At 44.8% G+C, this 18,616-nt stretch overlaps 1 protein-coding gene across 6 annotated transcripts in view; it reads left to right on the plus strand.

Moving 5' to 3' along the window:
- LOC121277978 (fibronectin type III domain-containing protein 5-like) overlaps window positions 1-18,616 on the plus strand; it is a 288,355-nt gene that overhangs the window by 86,642 nt on the left and 183,097 nt on the right. For all 6 annotated transcript variants that reach the window (XM_041187933.1, XM_041187935.1, XM_041187932.1 and 3 more), the window contains exon 2: window positions 12,309-12,427. In XM_041187933.1, the coding sequence (XP_041043867.1) occupies window positions 12,309-12,427 (119 nt within the window). The remainder of the gene's footprint in view (window positions 1-12,308; window positions 12,428-18,616) is intronic.

Consider the following 18,616-nt stretch of genomic DNA (forward strand, 5'->3'; position numbering starts at 1 on the left):
CCCAATTTAATTGTGCAAATGGATGAGTTTTCAACAAGTTAAAATCTCACCCATGAAGTTCCAGTTATAGAAGGTTATCTTTATAAACTAGCTGGGATTATGGGGAGTTACATGCTATTGCCATTTCCCGGTCTTTCCCTGCTTGCTTTGGTTGAAGAGTACATTCCCAGTGTTTTCCTGAATTGCTGCCATTTTGGGTGAGATATTTGGAGACCTATTCCACTGGTGGGCCTTGCATGCAGTGGGCATCTTACTGATAACTCACAGGGCAATGCCCACACATTTCTATCCACTTATTTTAAAATGCAGATAATCATAGGCAGTGACACCTGCAATTTGCTGCTTTGGAAATTTATTCCATTTCTCTTTTCTTAGTCTCTCCCTTAAGATGACTTGGCTGGGATTGGATCGGTGGTGGACATATTACACCATGAACTGAAGCAAGTCTAATGGGATTGTCCTTATGTTTTTGTATGTTTCCATGTATCTGCAAAAATAAATCTTGCCTTAACTGACCCTTGGTTTCCTCTGGTCTTCTCTACACTTTTGAGTGCCCTATAAGCATTTATACTTTGAAATCCTTGTCACCTATTTTCCTCCAGCCCCTGGGTATCTTCCTCACTAAAGCCTCCTCTGTATAGTTAGCCTCAATCTAAGAATTGAGTAAATACTTATTTTAATTTCCAACCTAAATCTCTCTTCGTTACTTCCACCCATTTCCTACCTCAACCTCAAACTCAATTTTTACTTGCTCACATACCTGCTTGGCCACCATTTCATTTCATTGTGAAGCAGGGCCATGAAGTCTCTCAGAGTTTCACTTTGAATGGATGGAAATTCAGGAGGGGTATGTAATATCTGGCAATTCTCCTTGCCCAATATGCACTTCTACATGCAATGCTCTGCTAGGAGCACGTAAGTGGATTTTTTTTGAAAAATATACTTTATTCAATAAATACCTGGAAGAACATTACAAAATATTTCCAAATCACCATCACAAAAAGTACAATCAGATTCAACTTTTACACATGGATCACGAGATGCATCAATACAATCAATGAATATTACAATCATTTCAATATGGTCATTTCAGACAATCAGACAATGGTATTGGAGTTATGAACATACATCATGTTGCACTCTGAGGTACTTCAATACTATTATAATACAATTAGTATTCAATGCGGACATTCATTGTGAGCTGTACAGCCTGAGGAGCTCTAAACAGTTCCCAGCCTCTCGGTGCACTATGGCAGAAAGGTCTTAGACAGCGACCTTTCCCCATTGAGCCTCTGCGGCGGCTGCCCCAAGCTTTAGTGCGTCCCTCAGCACGTAATCCTGGACTTTGGAATGTGCATGCAAGTGGAATATTATTCCTTACATATTCTCCAATGGTTTTAATTTTGTTCCCGTCACTGGCATACCACAGACTCAATTCTTGTTCCCTTCTTTTTCATCATGCTGTCTGTCCTTCAGTGATTTTAACCATTAGCATAGGATGAGCTCCATATGTATGCAAATTATGTATAACTTTACCCATCTTCTCACCTCCAATCCCCTCCACTCCCTGCTTTTTATTCCAGCGCTGTTGCTTGACTACCTAGCTGGCTATCTGACAATAAAGCAGTGGTTCAACATTACTGAGCTGGTGGAAACAAGGTAGGTAGGCAGTTAGAATTGCAACAATTCTGTGGGATACAATTTTACGTACTCTTCTGAACAGTCAAGAAAGACACCTGCCTCAAACTGACCATTTAGGAGTGAAATCATAAAGCTCTTTTTTCACTCAAGAATAGTGGAAATCTGGAACACATACTCCCCACCCACCACTCATGGGTCTCTGCGTAGGGCAGTAGATTACAGCCTAACTAAAATTTTCAAGACTGAGATGGATAGAGTTTGGTAAGTGTATCAAGGGATATGGAACAAAGGTAGGTAACTGGAATAGAGGAACAGCAGACAGTCAAATTCAATGCTGAAACAGGCTCAAGGTTGGCTTTCTCCTATATCTATTTTCCTATTAGCTATTATGGTGAACTTGTTTTAAAGGCATCTTCAATATGGTGTATAGTATTTCATGGTTGAAGTGATAATAAATGAAAGACTTGTTTATAAAGACTACAGGCGCCTACAATCTCTCATTTCCTCCTTGTGCAAGCCACCAGGAGTACTCAGAGTTTAAAGTTTAATTAAATGAGCTAGATTTGTGACATATGGCCATCTTAGTTGCCCAAGGTTGCATTACACACATCAGCCAACATGATTGGACCCTCATGTGTTTTTGTTGTATCACAAAATTGTCCCTTTAATCCCTGTTTAGACATAGCATAAGAATGCTGGTAGATATATGAATGAATGACTACAGTTATGCAGTCATGGATGCTGTTGATATTTTGGAGCAAGCAACGTGCCAAAATTGTAATGGCACCTGCTGCTGTTGAAGTGTGTGTAGATGAATGCAATATACCACTGGAAGTTATAGTGATTGACATCTTCCTATAGGTCTATGAAAGGATCATGCAGTTATTGAGGACAGTGAGGGCACTAATGGTACAGCATAGGTGACTGATTGTCACTTCAGATCTTTGTAAGCGATTCTACCTAATCATGCGGGCGTTTTTTCTGAATTGCCTTTTTACAAAACATTCTTTCTTATTTTTTGCTCAAGCATTTTACAATTAACTAAAGTATTGTAGAAATGAGGATAATTTTCTGACTTTCTGCTTCCAACAGTAAGTCAAAAATGTGGATACATTAATAATAGTTAGAAAATCATGTACATGTGCCTTAATGTTTGGCGTACACTCCTAGCAATGAGTCTTCCTGCTGGGAGTGCAAAGGTGGAAAATTGTAATATGTTATTGTCGTCTACCCTCTCTGCATAACTGTTTACACATATCTACTTTTCCATTTTAGCTTAACATCCAAAGGAAAACATGCACCCAATATTTTACACACAATCCCTGGAGATGAAGTTATATCATCACTTTCTCATAACAACAAGACTGAGCCTAGAAGAATGCATGCACAGTGGGATATGTATCTTCAGAAAGCACTGGCACGCAGCATAATAACTTCAATTTGCAAACATCAAATTACTGCCAGCAATGTTATCATATCAATAGTTCATAGATTTGTACTAACTTGCATCCTCTGCTTTATCAGAAATTTGAATCCTTTTATACTAAACAGGCTACTTCCAACAATAGTTAATATTTTAGTCTGCATGCCCAATGCAATGTTTCATTAAGCACATTACATTAATATTAATATTGTAATGTAACTTATGTCATACAAACTGTAAATATGCAGGATCACTGTCTAAAAACACACAGCAGGAGTTTTTGTAGTGCCCTTCTCTGCACAATATTCCTTCATTACTGTGTTGCGTAATTATTGGACAGAATCAGGTATGTTCAGTGTAGCTCTGATTCCTCATAGACTGTCAGAAATGGAGAGTTCCAATTTAACATTCAAGTCATGAGGAGGGAAAATTGAAGACCAATGAACAATCCCATTGCTTATATTATGTATGTGCATTTAATGAATGGATTAGTTTACACAAGGTTTCAGGAGTTTTTAATAGAGTTAAAAACATTTCCAAAGAGGATAAATCATGGACCAGAATGGATTGGGGTAGACTCAAAGCACTTTGTCAGTCAGTGGCCCTCTGTGCTGGGAGTATAGTTTTGGAAGTAGCACAGAAGCAACCCATGCCCGATTTCTTTCTGGCCTGCAATTTTGTACCTTTTGTATTTTTAGTGAGATTAATTGTTTGGACTCAATTCATGGATGAACTTCATTAAGTACCCAGATATGATGCAAAAAATGTGCAAGTCAGTGAGTGGTATTTGTGCAGGTTTTGCTCTTTTCAGATTGTGCGCTATTTCAAATGGAAATAAAAGCTCAATGCTTGCAATTCTTAAACATTCCTTGTATATTTACTATATTTTTTACTAGCCATTTTTCATACTTCTCAAATTTTTATTACTCTTTCCATTGGCAGTTTCTTTTTCTGTATTTTTTGATGTCAAAGGGCCTGACATACAGGTTGATGTAAAGGAAGTCCATGTTGTATATGAATGATCCAAGCTTATAATTCACCATTTCCCATAAAAACACCTGGGGATCACAGTCATGTTAATTTCAGCACCATTTGCTCTGGTTTTATTAGGCAACTAGGAAATAGCGGGGCATTGATTTCACCCCAGAGCACCCGGTAAGTTAAGCTGACATTTTCTTATTAAGGTGTATTATTCTTTGGGGAAATAGGCCCTGCTGCTAGAGAACCAAAATGTGGGCTCAAGTGATTTAGCTATTTCATCTGTTAAATAGTTTCTCCCTGTGATACATTTTTTTTAATCCAATGGAATTTATTAAGTTACAACTCTACATTCCCAGGAAGCATGAATGAAGAACAGACAGTCCCTTACTTTCTGGAGATCGTAATCAATTGTTGATTTCATCAAATTTCAGTTCCATAAATTTAAAATCTGAGAATTTGGTGAGGTCTCCTCCCCCATAGAACCATTTTTGGCACTAAATAATCAAATTGAAACTCAAGCTGCCTTTTGGGTCATTTTTCCCAAATTAGGAGACAATCGAGGATAAGTCAGCATGGTCTCAGAGAAAGTAATTAAATCAAATAATGAGAATGATACAATAAGCGCAAACATTATCACTAAATAATTAGTCTAAATTAGACAAGCTTGAATTAATGCATTATATAGAGAAAAAATGTATTTATGTTTGTAGGATCCTTGAAAGAGACTTTGTAGCACAGGGCTTTGTGACTGGTGGATTAACATTTAACATCTTACTCAAACAACACTAATTTGTTTAAGATACTGTCTAGATTATGCTCACAAACCCTTACTTTTTATTTGTAGATAAAGTACTGTTCTTTTAATCAGGTTGCTATCTGGTGGCTGCTGCCTGCCATTTAGCTGCAATTTCACCTTCTCTATTGAAATGATACCTCTGATTGGTTTTCTGTCACAATTATGATGATGAATAAAATAGTTCACTTGAAGTGTTAGTTCAAAGTATATGGCAATTACATTAGAAAAAAATGCTGGAAATATGCAGCAGGTAAGTCAGCCCTTGAAGAAAAGACACTGAATTACTCCTGCTTTACTTTAGAGCCAATTTATATTTGCTTAATTTACCTTTCCGGAGAAGCTGTTCCATATGTTTGATTTCCTTTGCATGAACGACCTCTGTTGTTACTTAATGTTGCCCCCTTGATTTTTATGTACTCATCATTGCAAACAATTTTTCTACATTAACTATGTTATTCTCTTTCACAAAGCCAAAGAGTATCTTTAAGAATAAACTGCTGCATATTCCCAAAACCAGTGATATTCTTCCTATGAATAGTAATGACCAATATTGCATACAGAAAAAATAGAATAGGGCATATAAAGATTTAGGTCACGTATACTGAAATTATTGAGTATGCAGCTTTAAGATATTAGAGACAAATTCAAAGGGGTTGGTTTTACTTTCACACGATAGGCCTTATATTTGTCTGTTCAAATCAATGGCCCCATATGATGGGCAGAGAAATCTCAGTATTCTCCAAAAGGAAAATATTCCACTGTATCAAATTAAATTAACCAATAGGTTTCTGATGTACTTGCATGTGGTACGAAGGAAACATTCCTTCCAGATTCACATGAAAAACAGGACAAAATAATTGGATGGGGTTAGTTTTGATATTGCCACCTTAGAGGTATTGGCACTTCATCAGAGTATATGTTTTAATGAAAACCTGCAATATTATATTCATGAGCAAGTTGGTATTTTCACACTTAGTCTCCATCATGTTAAAGCTGTCCTGGGATTTCCCAGGACATTGAATGCAGTTACAACTTGCACCTACTCCTTCTGAAGTTGGCAGGATGGCATCATTCACTGGTCCCACAACTTTGCCCCCAACTTTACCATATGCCTGCATCAAGTGGGTTTACAGTGCTTTGGAAAGGCAAAAGTGGTGGCTAGCAAATTATTAAAGGTGAGTTTGCTACCAGTGGCTGGTAGCAAAACAGGAGGAAAAGGGTCAGTCTCTAGTTTTACCTTTCGCTAGGTTTGCTGTAAACTTTCTGCTCTAACCTGAAATTGACAAGCATTTTACAATCTCCCCAGTTCTCTCACCAAGCAATTAAACTTTTGCTGACCTTTGAGTGGTATTGACCTAACAGTGACAATAGCTTAGTATTCAAGCAACTCGTTGGAAAATATTAATGTATATCTCATGTGCGACCATCACAGTTTGGATGATTTACAGTTTGTGTAGGGGAGGGGAGAAGCTGAAAATGGGAGTCATGGTGGACGACCCCGGAAAGACGTTGGAGGCTGCCGGGTGCAGAGGCAGGTTGGGAGAAAGGCTAGCTCACTGCACCGTCACTTATTCAAGGCTTTGAAAGCAAACAACAAAACAAAAAACAACCTTCCAGCCCTCAACCTCACACCTGCTCACCACCTACACAATCCTCAGGCCCTATTCATGACAATCCATGCCACTTCATGCCCCCCATTCACTCCCATGGATCTTCATACCCTGCATACCATCCTATGCCCCTTTAGCCACCCGCATTGCCTTTTATAGCCCTTAAGCCAACTTAGTGCCAACTCATGGTCCCCCACCTACCACCTTTTGTTCTTACACCTGTCATGCCAGCTCATCCACCATGGGCAGACCTCAGGACTCATGCTGAGATTAAATAAAGTTCTTAGCTGTCTATTGATGAATTCACCACTTCAAAAAAGCAGCTCCCATTGAAAAAAAACATTTACTACATTTAAATTCCTTTAATTCTTTATGAAGATAAATAATTGTATTCACAGTCCCACTTCAAAGGGTTTATAACCGCTTGGTGCCATCAATCAAACTGCAATCTGATAGGCACCCCACTGTGATAATGAAAGGTTGTGAAATAGTTATGTAGTACTAATCCTATAACGATAACCTTCAGGTTTATGCCAACAGATAGGCTGAAATAGCACTGGCTGATTTTGTTTTAACGCTGCATTTTTAAAAAATGTATAGGGAAGGAGCTTTAAATCCTTTAACAGCTTTAGAATTATCCTGACTGTTCTCTTGACAGCTATCTTGATAGTTCTGACAGTTTGCCTGACAGCTAGCTTGACAGTTCTCCTGACACCTATCAGGATACTTCTCTTTACAGTTCCAATTGGCTTATGCACATTTTATGCATATTCATATCTACTTTTAACAATCCAAAAGGCACCTTCCCAATCCCAAAGAGACCCTTATATCTTTCCCAAAGCACACCTTATCTCTCCCAAAGCTGCCTCAGTACCACATCCAAAATGGGTTACCTACCCTTCCAAAGAATCTGGGAGCTTTAAATCTTCTCCTACCTGGCCTAAAGTGCACATTGGGCTGAATTTTACGTTGATTAGATCGGGCATGAAATCGGCCGAGATGACATTGGGCGAGCGACATGCCGTCTTTGCGCACTCGGGCAAGCCGAGTGCGCAAAGAAGACAGAAGCACACCCGCCGACAATTAAGAGGACAATTAAGTCCATTAGAGGTGCAATTGTCTGCTATTTTCCATTGCCCATCCAACGGTTGGCAGGTGGGCGAATCGGCCAGGTGGCTTTTACATTTTTCATGAAACCTCATCCAAGGGCGGGATGAGGTTTCCGTAATGAAATAAAATAAAAATAAAAATAAAAATCTGTGGGCAGCACTTTTATCATCTATATTTTCAAGTGCCTGATTGTGATGCTCGGGCATTTTTGTCTGCTTTTTAAAACATCATTGGAACATTTTGGGGTCTGCAGCTCCCTGAGGCAGCTCTCTGCCTTCAGGGAGCTTTCCCTCAGTGCTTGCCTGCACCCACTTTCACGTCATTGCCCACCCTGGCAGCACTGACCTTTTCAGCATGTGCTCCACGCTACCTGGCCGTTAATTGGCCAGCCAGCGTGAAATCGTGGTCGGGGGCCGATCGCGGTCAACAGTTCATTCCCCGGCCGATCCAGGCCTGTCGACCATGACCGCACCTGCCCGCTGAGCTAAAAATTCAGGCCATTATATTTTAGTGTCAGGAAGCTATTCATGTATGTAATATTTTGGAAAATATTTTTCTTTTAAAATAGAGACTTAGTTTGCAGGTATGTCTTTGGATTAAATTGAATTAAAGCCAACTAGCCTGGGTGCTTTGATGTGTACTAGTTTGAGATATAAACAGAGAGAAAGTGTGTATTTGCATATTTTGAATAGAGCATTCAAGAAGTGGGGTGAAAACTTGACACCTTTCTAAAAGATACCAAGCCATAATGTTTATATTACTAATAAATTTGATGCTATGACAGGGGTTTCATTGTTAAAAGATAAAGTTCAAAGGGACTGGTGAAACAATGAGAATTTGAATTCAATCAGTGGTGGTAGGTATAACTTCAGTAGTTTTCGGGTATGTAGGGGAGAGGCAATGTAAGATCAAAAGGCTGTTGCAAGCCTCCAACTGGCTCCATAATAAAAAGAACCTCATTTTGAATTCATAAGGTGGAAATGCTTTGCCTGGTGTTTTGGTTAAGTCTATGGGTTGCCTTAATGGAGATTAATTTGGCAATTTGTTAAAAGTTATGATAGTAGCAATTTGTAGCCATGCGTATATATGTTAACCTATGTAATTAATTAAATGTTTCATTTAGCTTAATGTAAAGCCTCGAGAACTAGTGGTCTGATTCCTGAGTTTAGAGTCGCATCTCAAACAGAACATGTAAAATTATTGGTTATGACAGTTGTTTAAAGTTTCCCTCTGGGAATTTTTAAATAATTCCGCTTTACCAACTGCATTGGTCATAACATTAGACATACTACTAACCAAAATCAGATCTGACTGAGGCAGCTACACTTTGAGATGTGCAGTTGCCCCCATGAACCACAGATATGTAAATTAGAACCTAGCCCCATAAGACTGCCACCTCGTGAAAATGGTGGGAATTGCGTTTAAGGTGAGACTTCCAAATGCGGGTCTCCGCTTCCATTTTCGCAAAGACTGAAAGCCTCTCCATCTGCACAAAAATTCCTGGTGTGCCTCAAGACAAACACCATGGATGTACAAGCAAGAGGTAATCCTACAGAAACATTCCTCAGCAATTAGTAACTGTTTGATCTCAGAATGGATGCTTCTTGTATCTTCCCTTTAGTTGTGGTGATGTGATTTGGAGTTAATTGAATTTAATCTTATGCTTATGATTTCAGTTAAAGCTTTCATTTCAGTTAAAGATGCAGTCCCCTTGTTTCCTGTGTATTACTTGCCCCTGTTGCTAACAGTTGTGTTGATAGAAAAAACAAGGGGCTTGACTTTACACTGAAGATGGACTCCCCATACCCCAGTGTAAATTCTGGGGATGAGTTCACTTCCATTTAGCCAGCTGACCCTGCTTTAGTTTTTCGGGCGATGACCCTTTAATTAGTATAAGGTGGAACTTAGGTCCATCTCCAGGAAGAAGTCCCGCCTCCAAGAACTGTTGGCCAATCAGAGGCTGGCAGCTCTGCATACCGTCAGCACCAAGCAGGAGCAGTGGGCACTGCTGGTGCTGCAAGTAGAGCAGGAGGTGGTGTTTAACGATGGACCTGGACATTCAGGTAAGTCTGAGATCTTGTTGAAGCCAGGCTGACAGGCTGCAGAGAGGGGCTGGAGGGCATGTTTGACAGGAAAGGCTGGAGAGTGGACGAGGAGAGGGAAAACTGTGGGGTGGGTGGGGGGGGGGGGGTCATTTGATTGACACAGGAGGCCTGGAAAGGAGGCACCCCCCTTCATTGACCAGCAGCCTGCAGGGTTAAACCTGCTGGGCTATACATTGGGTACAGGCCTCTCCTGCTGCCTTTTTAAATCAGAATGGCAGTGGGATGAGGCCCTTAATTGGATATTAATTGCTCGCTTAAGGCCCTCAATTGGACGTCCACCTGATGTCTCCATGGCTGCGCGTAAAATAGCGCTCGGAGTGGGGCAGGTGGACCAGTGGTGGGAATGCTACTGATGGCATGGTGTCCTAATTTAGGGGTATACCTGCCTGTCTTCCTGCCCATGACTGGCCCATAAATTTCAGTCCAAGGAATTGCACAACTGGAGCTGGCAGGAAGGTCATTGTATGGTTAGTGGTGTACTTTTGTAAGTAGCACCTTTACCACATTATTGCATAAATTTGCCCCAATGAGAAAGAAAGACTCTTTAAGAAGGATGCATTAGCCATGGCTGAATAAGGAAGTAAAGGATATCAAATTGAAAGAAACACTACAAATCTACAAAGATTAATAGTAGATCAAAAGATTGGTCAAATTTTAAGAACTAGCTGAGAATGACTATAAAAAACGAGGGAGAAAGAAGAGTATGAGAGAAAACTTGCTAATAATATAAAAGCTAAAAGTAAAAGTTTCTACAAGAATAGGGCAACATTCGCCCTCGTTGGGAGGGTTGTGCTGGAGCAGACACGAGCAGGCGGGTTCCCGATCGGCGTCCCTGGTTGGGGGCGTGCCGCCATTTTACATGGGCGGGTCAATTAAGGCCCGCCCAGCGTGATGTCTACCCGAAAGTGCTGTGTGGTCCCTGTGCGGGCGGCGCAGGGGATTCCCTGAGCAGGTCTGTGCGCTCTTTCGCGCATGCACATGAAAGAGCGCCCAGATATCCCTGAGGCAAAGTGCTGCCCCACGGAGATCGGCTGAACTTTTAAAAATTTATTAAAGGTAAATTTCCTCACATGTCCCCTCATGTGATACTGTCACATGAGCTGGGACATGTCCATTACTTTTATTGAAAAATTTTAAATCCCTCATGAAACCGCAGCCCGCCCATGGATGAGGTTTCATGCTTTTTCAGAAGGCCGCCTGGACTCTTTGCCAACCTTAAGGTCGGACGGACATTTCCATTAATCCCCACGTCACTTTACGCATCAGTGTGCGGGCCACTCCCCCCCCACTCACTGACCAAAAAATGTTGCCCATAATTAGAAAAAGAATACTAAAGCTAAACTTTGCCCTCTAGAGAGTGAGTCTGGGGAATTAATGGTGGATAACAAGGAAATGGTAGAGGTGTTGAACGGATATTTTGTGTCTGTCTTCATAGTAGAAGACTTAGAAAACTTCCCGAATTTACTTGAAAATCAAGGGATGATTGGGAGGGAGGAACTTAAAACGATCATCAAAGGGAAAAGCTGAGAAAATTATTACACCTAAAGGCTGACAAGTCCCCAGGACCAGGTGGCCTGCATTAAAAGAAGTGGCTGCAGAGATAGTGGATGCATTGGTTATAATCTTCCAAAATTCCTTAGATTCTGGAAGGGCCTCAGTGGATTGGTAAATAGCTAATGGAGCTCCTGTATTCAAGAAAGGAGAGATACAGAATGCATGAATCTACAGGCCAGTTAGCCTAACAGCTGTCTTCAGGAAACTACTTGAATGCATTATTAAGATGGTTATAGTTGAATACTCCGAAAATCATAATTTGATCAGGCAGAGTCAACATGTGTTTGTGAGAAGGAAATCGCTTTCTACTAATATATTAGAGTTTTTTGAGCAAGTAACAAGCCAGGGGATAAAGGGGAACCTGTAGATGTGGTATACTTGGATTTCCTGAAGGCATTTGATAAGGTGCTACATCAAAGGTTACTACACAAGGTAATATTACTTGGTATAGGGAATAACATATTAGCATAGGTAAAGGATTGGTTAGCTAACAGGAACCAGAGAGTAGGGAAAAATGGATCTTTTTTGGGTTGGCAGGCTGTAACAAGTGGAGAGCCACAGAGACCAATGCTGGGGCCTCAGATATTTACAATCCAAATCAATGATTTGGATGAAGGGACTGAATGTATGGTGGCTAAATTTGTTCATGACATCCAGATAGGTAAGAAAATAAGTTGTCAAGAAGAGGTAGAGAGTCTGCAAAAGGATATAGCTAGGTTAAGTGAGTAGGCAAAAATCTGGCGGATGGAGTATAATGTGGGAAAATATGGACTTGTCCACTTTGCTTGGAAGAATAGAAAAGCAGTATATTATTTAAATGGAGAAAAACTGCAGAACTCACTAGTACAGAGCGAGCTGAGTGTGCTGGTACATGAATTACAAAATGTTAGTATGCACATACAGCAAGTATTGGGAAGGCAAATGGAATGTTGGAATTTATTGCAAGGGCAATGGAACATAAAAGTAGGGAACTGCAGCTGTACAGGGGCTTGGTGAGACCACATCTCGAATACTGTGTACAATTCTTGTCTCATTTGAAAAAAAAATAATTGCATTAAAAGCATCAACCATTGATTTGTGTTTTTCAGCTGATAGACCACCAGCTCCTGTCAATGTCACTGTCAGTCACCTGAAGGCCAACTCTGCCACTGTATCCTGGGATGTTCCTGAAGGAGATGTTATCATTGGTTATGCCATATCACAACTGGTAATGCCTTACAATCTCATTTCACTTCTTGGCTGCTGTTAACAAAATCTCAGCAGATTCCATTACCTGCAGATTGATGCAGTTTTGCTCAGCAAGTGCCAGTTTTCATTGCAATCAATGTCAGAGAGCTGAATCCACTCCTGAAAGTTAACAACCATAAATGTTAAGTTCCAGAAGTTGTGGGTGGTCATCGAATTGTAGAATTTTTGCTGCTGAATAGCTGAAGATTTGAAATTGTTACTATACAAGGGGAATGTTCTATTTTTCATATCAAAACAATGTTACGCTTTTCAATTATAATAGCTCTTGTTTTGGACCACCTATACTAAGATGGAAATTCTATCATTTTCTAATATAGGAGCATACTCTAATGCTCAGTTTCTGTTGAACTTCCTTGGATGTGCTCTGAACATATGTAGAAATGTAGAATGCAGGTCTGAATTTGCACTGGATTCTTCCGATCTCCTGCCATGGCATCAATGGGAAATCAGTAGAACCATGGGAGATATGGGGTAAACATGGGGTAAAAAAAATGGCCATTTCTCTAAGAGGTTCCACCAATCTCCCATCTGAGAGACACTATCAGAAGTCGAGTTGGAAATGTACTCCCCACAGTGAGAGAGGGGACCTAGGTTTCCCTGGACAGTTGCTAAGCACAACATCGGCCTTTTGCGCATTGTTATATTTTGGGATCTTTTTAGTATTTTTCCACAAAGAGATTCAAAAAATATAACTGCTTTAAAGTGCTTAGAATTCATGCAAGTGTTTTGTAATAGAAGGGTTATGAGACTATATGTAATTAGTATTTAAATTGCAAACTTTGGATGGTTTCGGCTGTCTTACAGCAAATTACCCAGAAAATGTTAGAATTAAAACCAATTCTAGCTTCTGGGGAACTATTGTACAGACTCCCCCCACCCCACCCATAGCGCTCCCGACTACCCCCATGCCCCCATTACACCTCTCCAACCCCCCCATAGGACCCCCACAGCTCCTCAAGCCCCCACTGGATGCCCCCCACCCCTTGAAATCCCCACAGGACACCTTAGAGCCCCCACAACCCTCCCAACTACCCACTAGCCACCCCCACCTCCTCCAGTTAACTCATCCAACCCCCGCTAGGGTTGCCCTTACCCCCTCGACCCACTACAACCCCTTGACTACACACTCCTGACTAGAAAGCCCCCCAACTGCACATCCCCTCTGACTACACCCCACCTCAACTATACCCCCCGACGACACCCCCCACAATGCCCCACCCCTGACTATATCCCCCATCCTCCTGACTACATCCTCCCTGACTGCATTCCCCTCCGACTGCATCGTCCCCCCAACTGGTGCCGTAAAAATGGGGACTTGCCTGACTTACATTTAATTGATTTGCCTTCGACTGTAAGCCACAGGAACCCACTGCACTGCACAGATCTTGCCCGGCCTGAGTCGGAAGGTCGGACGAGATAGGAGCGGCTAGATTTCAAACTAAGTAATTATCAGCGGAGTGGCAATCCGATTCAATTGCCACTCCCCCTGAAGTTACATCCCCTTATGTTCTGAGGTTTGCAAGCACGGGTTGGTTGAGTATGGTCAGTACTCTAACTATTGCAAACAGCCAAAGGAACCTGCTGTTTGATTCAGAGCTCAGGCCACCCGCCTCTCAATGCCATGTCCCTCTCTCAGGCTTTCAGTGCCTTTGATGTAGAAACTCCCCATCCACACACCAACCTGGGAGCCCACAAACAAACCTGACAGCTTTCTGCTTTTCAGGCTCCCTGCATGGCATGTTCTCTGCCCGCCGATGGCTGAAAACCATTGGCTGTGGGATGAGGTTCTGTAGTGGACATTCATTACCTACTTAATGGCTTGAATTGGCGGCTAGGCAGAAAGGCTGTCCACGAGTCCTCTGACCCCAGGCTTAACCGGGAAGATGGGAAGGCAGTGCTGCCCCCACCTGTCATCTTCCCACCTGATTAAACATGCCTCCACATCCACACTTGCCTCGGGAAATGCATTAAATTCTGCCCATAGACACCCTTTTTTTCCATAGCACCATGACGGCATGTTATGTATAGTTAAATTAATTCAAATGACTGTGATAAAAACAAAAAACTGCGGATGCTGGAAATCCAAAACAAAAACAGAATTACCTGGAAAAACTCAGCAGGACTGGCAGCATCGGCGGAGAAGAAAAGAGTTGACGTTTCGAGTCCTTATGATGACTTTACCTCCAAACTACTGAAGTTGTTTATCTCTTTTTTTTCTGGAGCACCACCACCCCTCAAGGCCCCTGCAAAGGGAAAGTGAAACAAAATGTCCCTTGAATGGCCTCTGCTGCTTCCAATCTCTTTCGATGTTAGTTTATCTGGAAGGAGGCACAGTGATTTCTCCACCCAAATCATTGGCTGGATTTTACATGCCCCTGCCGCACCTGTTTTTGGCAAGTGGGCACGTAAAATAGGATGTATGCCAATCCCACCATTGTCGTGCCCACCCCTGGGAAATCGGCAGCCCACCCGCCATATTTAAGTAAATAATCAAGGGTTAATGGAACTTGTTAACAAGCCAATTGGCCCTGATAATACACTTCCCGCATTACAATACATTTGGCATGGGCAGTCTGTCGGGAAAGAAGGGGTGCACTATCTTTTGTGGGAGTGACCTTCATGCAACAGGGGGCAGCCTACCTGAGCTAGTGCCCTCGCCCTTTTCCTACATGCCTGCTTTGCAAAGCCCACCACCCGCACGCCACACAGCCCCCCACCACCCCCCACCCCCTCCCCCCCCCCACCCCCCCCACACGCCTCCCCAAGCTGCCCAAAGCCTCCCCGCCCAATAACCTGGCCTCACCTTGCTCTGGGATCCATCGGGCCTTCTTGTGCCTGCTTGTAATCCTGGCAGCAGCTACTAATGCGATCATGGTGCTGCCAGGACTGCTGGTGCTGCAAGACTGTCTGATTGGCCGGCAGCCCTGAGGGCGGGACTGCACCCCCAATGAGCCAGTGAGGGTCAGAAGGCCCACTGTCAGTCTATTTAGCTTGTCTGCAGTGAGTTATTGAGCAAGGTGGTCCGTGCTGACTATGATTCCAGTTGGATGGAACGGGCCATTCATCCGCTCCTCCCCCCAACCCCTGTAATATGCTGCCTATAGTTAAAATAACAGTCAGTGTCCAATCCGGTCATTGGAGCACAATGTGTATATTTCAAGAAGGATCCCGCAGGTTTTGGGTTTCTAGTTTCTCTCTTTAGCCAGTGGGCACGACCCTTGTCGTCTACATTAAATTCCACCCCTGGGAGGATGATAGAGCCAGATTCAACAGTGGCTTTAGACAGAGAATTGGAAAATCACGAGGGAAAAAAAGTGGCAGTGGTCCAGGGAAAGGGTGAGGGAGTTGGGACAAGCTAAATTGCTCTTATAGAAAGCTGGCACAGGCACAATGGTTTGAATGACACAAAACCAAAAATACCTGGAAAAACTCAGCAGGTCTGACAGCATCTGCGGAGAGGGATACAGTTGACGTTTCGAGTCCATATGACCCTTCATCAGAACCAAGACATATAGAAATGAGATGAAATATAAGCTGGTAGAGGGGGTTGAGTAGGACAGGTAGAGTTTGATAGGGGGCTAGTGAGAGGTGGAGGCCAAGAAGAAATTGCCAAAGGTGTCACAGACAAAAGGACAATGGGGTGTTGACGGTGGTGATATTAGCTAAAAGATGTGCTAATGGGAACATTAAGGGTAGAAAGCAGGACAAGCTAGTAGCAGATAGCCCTAGTGGGAGTGGGGAGGGGGGAAGGGATCGAAATGGGCTAAAAGGTGGAGATGAAACAATAGATCGAAATATATTTTAAAATAGGAGGGAAAAGAAAAATATATTTGTAAAAAAATTATAAATTATTGGAAAAAGGGGGATCGGAAAGGGGGTGGGGATGGAGGGGAGAGTTCATGATCTGAAATTGTTGAACTCAATATTAAGTCCGGAAGGCTGTAAAGTGCCTAGTCGGAAGATGAGATGCTGTTCCTCCAGTTTGGAAAATTACATCCCCATCCCCTTGTGCTGTAACTGTATAGGTGGGTCTGGTTCTGCTGTTGGCACAGCAACCGAGCACCTCCTCCGGCCCCAATCCCCTGCCCCATTGACTGGCCCTGGTCCCTAGAATTTCCCCAGCTCCACTCCAGGCCCTACTCCCCAGCACCTCCACTAACCCCACTCTCCGGCCTAGCTGCCCAGCATACTCCCCACCCCTCTGCCCAGCACCTCCCCCCTCCCCACAGCACCTTCCTCACCCCACTCCCCAGTACTTGACTAGCCATCCCCCCTCACCAGCTGCCCAGCACCTCCCTTGCCCTGCCCCCCAGCACCTCCCTCGCCTCGCTCCCCAGCATCACCCCAGCCCGGCTCACAGCACCTCCCCAGCTCTGCCATTAGCACCACCCCTGCCCCACTCCCCAGCACTCTCCAGGCCCCGTTTCCCAGGACCTCCCCTGACCTACTCCACAGCACCCCACCTGTCCACTCCCCAGAACCTCCCTCGCCCTGTACCTTTGCACCTCCTTCACCCCACTTCTCAACACCTCTCTCGCCCTGCTATCCAGCACCTTCCCTGGTCCCTCTTCTCAGCACCTCCCTTGTCCCACTCCTCAGCAACTCTCTTGCTCCATTCCCCAGCAACTCTCTTGCTCCATTCCCCAGCAACTCTCTTGCTCCATTCCCCAGCAACTCTCTTGCTCCATTCCCCAGCAACTCTCTTGCTCCATTCCCCAGCAACTCTCTTGCTCCATTCCCCAGCAACTCTCTTGCTCCATTCCCCAGCAACTCTCTTGCCCCAATCCCCAACACCTCACCAAACCCGCTCCCCAGGTACTCTCTCATCCTGCTCTGCAACACCTACCACACCCGCACCTCTGTCCGGCACCCCACATCGCCACTGCCTGGCTCCACAACCCTCCCCCGCCCAGTCTCCAGCACCTACCACACTCTGCTCCTCTGTCACGCTCCCCACAAAGGCAATACCTCACTCCCCGTGCCTTCCTGACTTGTTCCCCAGCATCTCCATCACCTCATTCCTCAGCACCTCCCTCTCCCTGCTCCCCAGCAATTCCCTCTCCCTGCTCCCCAGCAATTCCCTCTCCCTGCTCCCCAGCAATTCCCTCTCCCTGCTCCCCAGCAATTCCTCACCCTGGTCCCCAGCAATTCCCTCGCCCTGCTCCCCCAGCACCTCCCTCACCCTGCTCACTCAGCACCTCCCTCGCCCTGCTCCCCAGCAACTCCCTCGCCCTGCTCCCCAGCAACTCCCTTGCCCTGCTCCCCCAGCACCTCCCTCTCCCTGCTCACTCAGCGCCTCCCTCTCCCTGATCACTCAGTGCCTCCCTCTCCCTGCTCACTCAGTGCCTCCCTCTCCCTGCTCACTCAGTACCTCCCTCTCCCGAGTAACTCCCTCGCCCTGCTCCCCCAGCACCTCCCCCTCCCTGCTCACTCAGCACCTCCCTCTCCCTGCTCACTCAGCACCTCCCTCTCCCTGCTCCCCCAGCATCTCCCTCTCCCTGCTCCCCAGCAATTCCCTCGCCCTGCTCCCCCAGCACCTCCCTCTCCCTGCTCACTCAGCACCTCCCTCTCCCTGCTCCCCCAGCACCTCCCTCTCCCTGCTCACTCAGCATCTCCCTCTCCCTGCTCCCCAGCAACTCCCTCGCCCTACTCCCCCAGCAACTCCCTCTCCCTGCTCCCCCAGCAACTCCCTCGCCCTACTCCCCCAGCAACTCCCTCGCCCTACTCCCCCAGCAACTCCCTCGCCCTGCTCCCCCAGCAACTCCCTCGCCCTGCTCCTCCAGCAACTCCCTCGCCCTGCTCCTCCAGCAACTCCCTCGCCCTGGTCCCCGCACCTCCATTGTCCTGCTCCCCAGCACCTCCCTTGCCCTCTTCCCCGCACCTCCCTCTCTCTACTCCCCAGCAACCCCCTCGCCCTGCTCCCCCGGCAACTCCCTCGCCCTGCTCCCCCGGCAACTCCCTCGCCCTGCTCCCCCGGCAACTCCCTCGCCCTGCTCCCCCGGCACCTCCCTCGTCCCGGTCCCCGCACCTCCATCGCCCTGCTGCCCAGCAACTCCCTCGTCCTGGTCCCTGCACCTCCCTCGCCCTTGTGCCCACACCTCCCTCTCCCTGCTCCCCAGAAACTCCCTCACCCTGCTCCCCAGCAATT

Source organism: Carcharodon carcharias, chromosome 5, assembly GCF_017639515.1.
Source record: "Carcharodon carcharias isolate sCarCar2 chromosome 5, sCarCar2.pri, whole genome shotgun sequence".
In the NCBI taxonomy this organism is placed as follows: Eukaryota; Metazoa; Chordata; class Chondrichthyes; order Lamniformes; family Lamnidae; genus Carcharodon; species Carcharodon carcharias.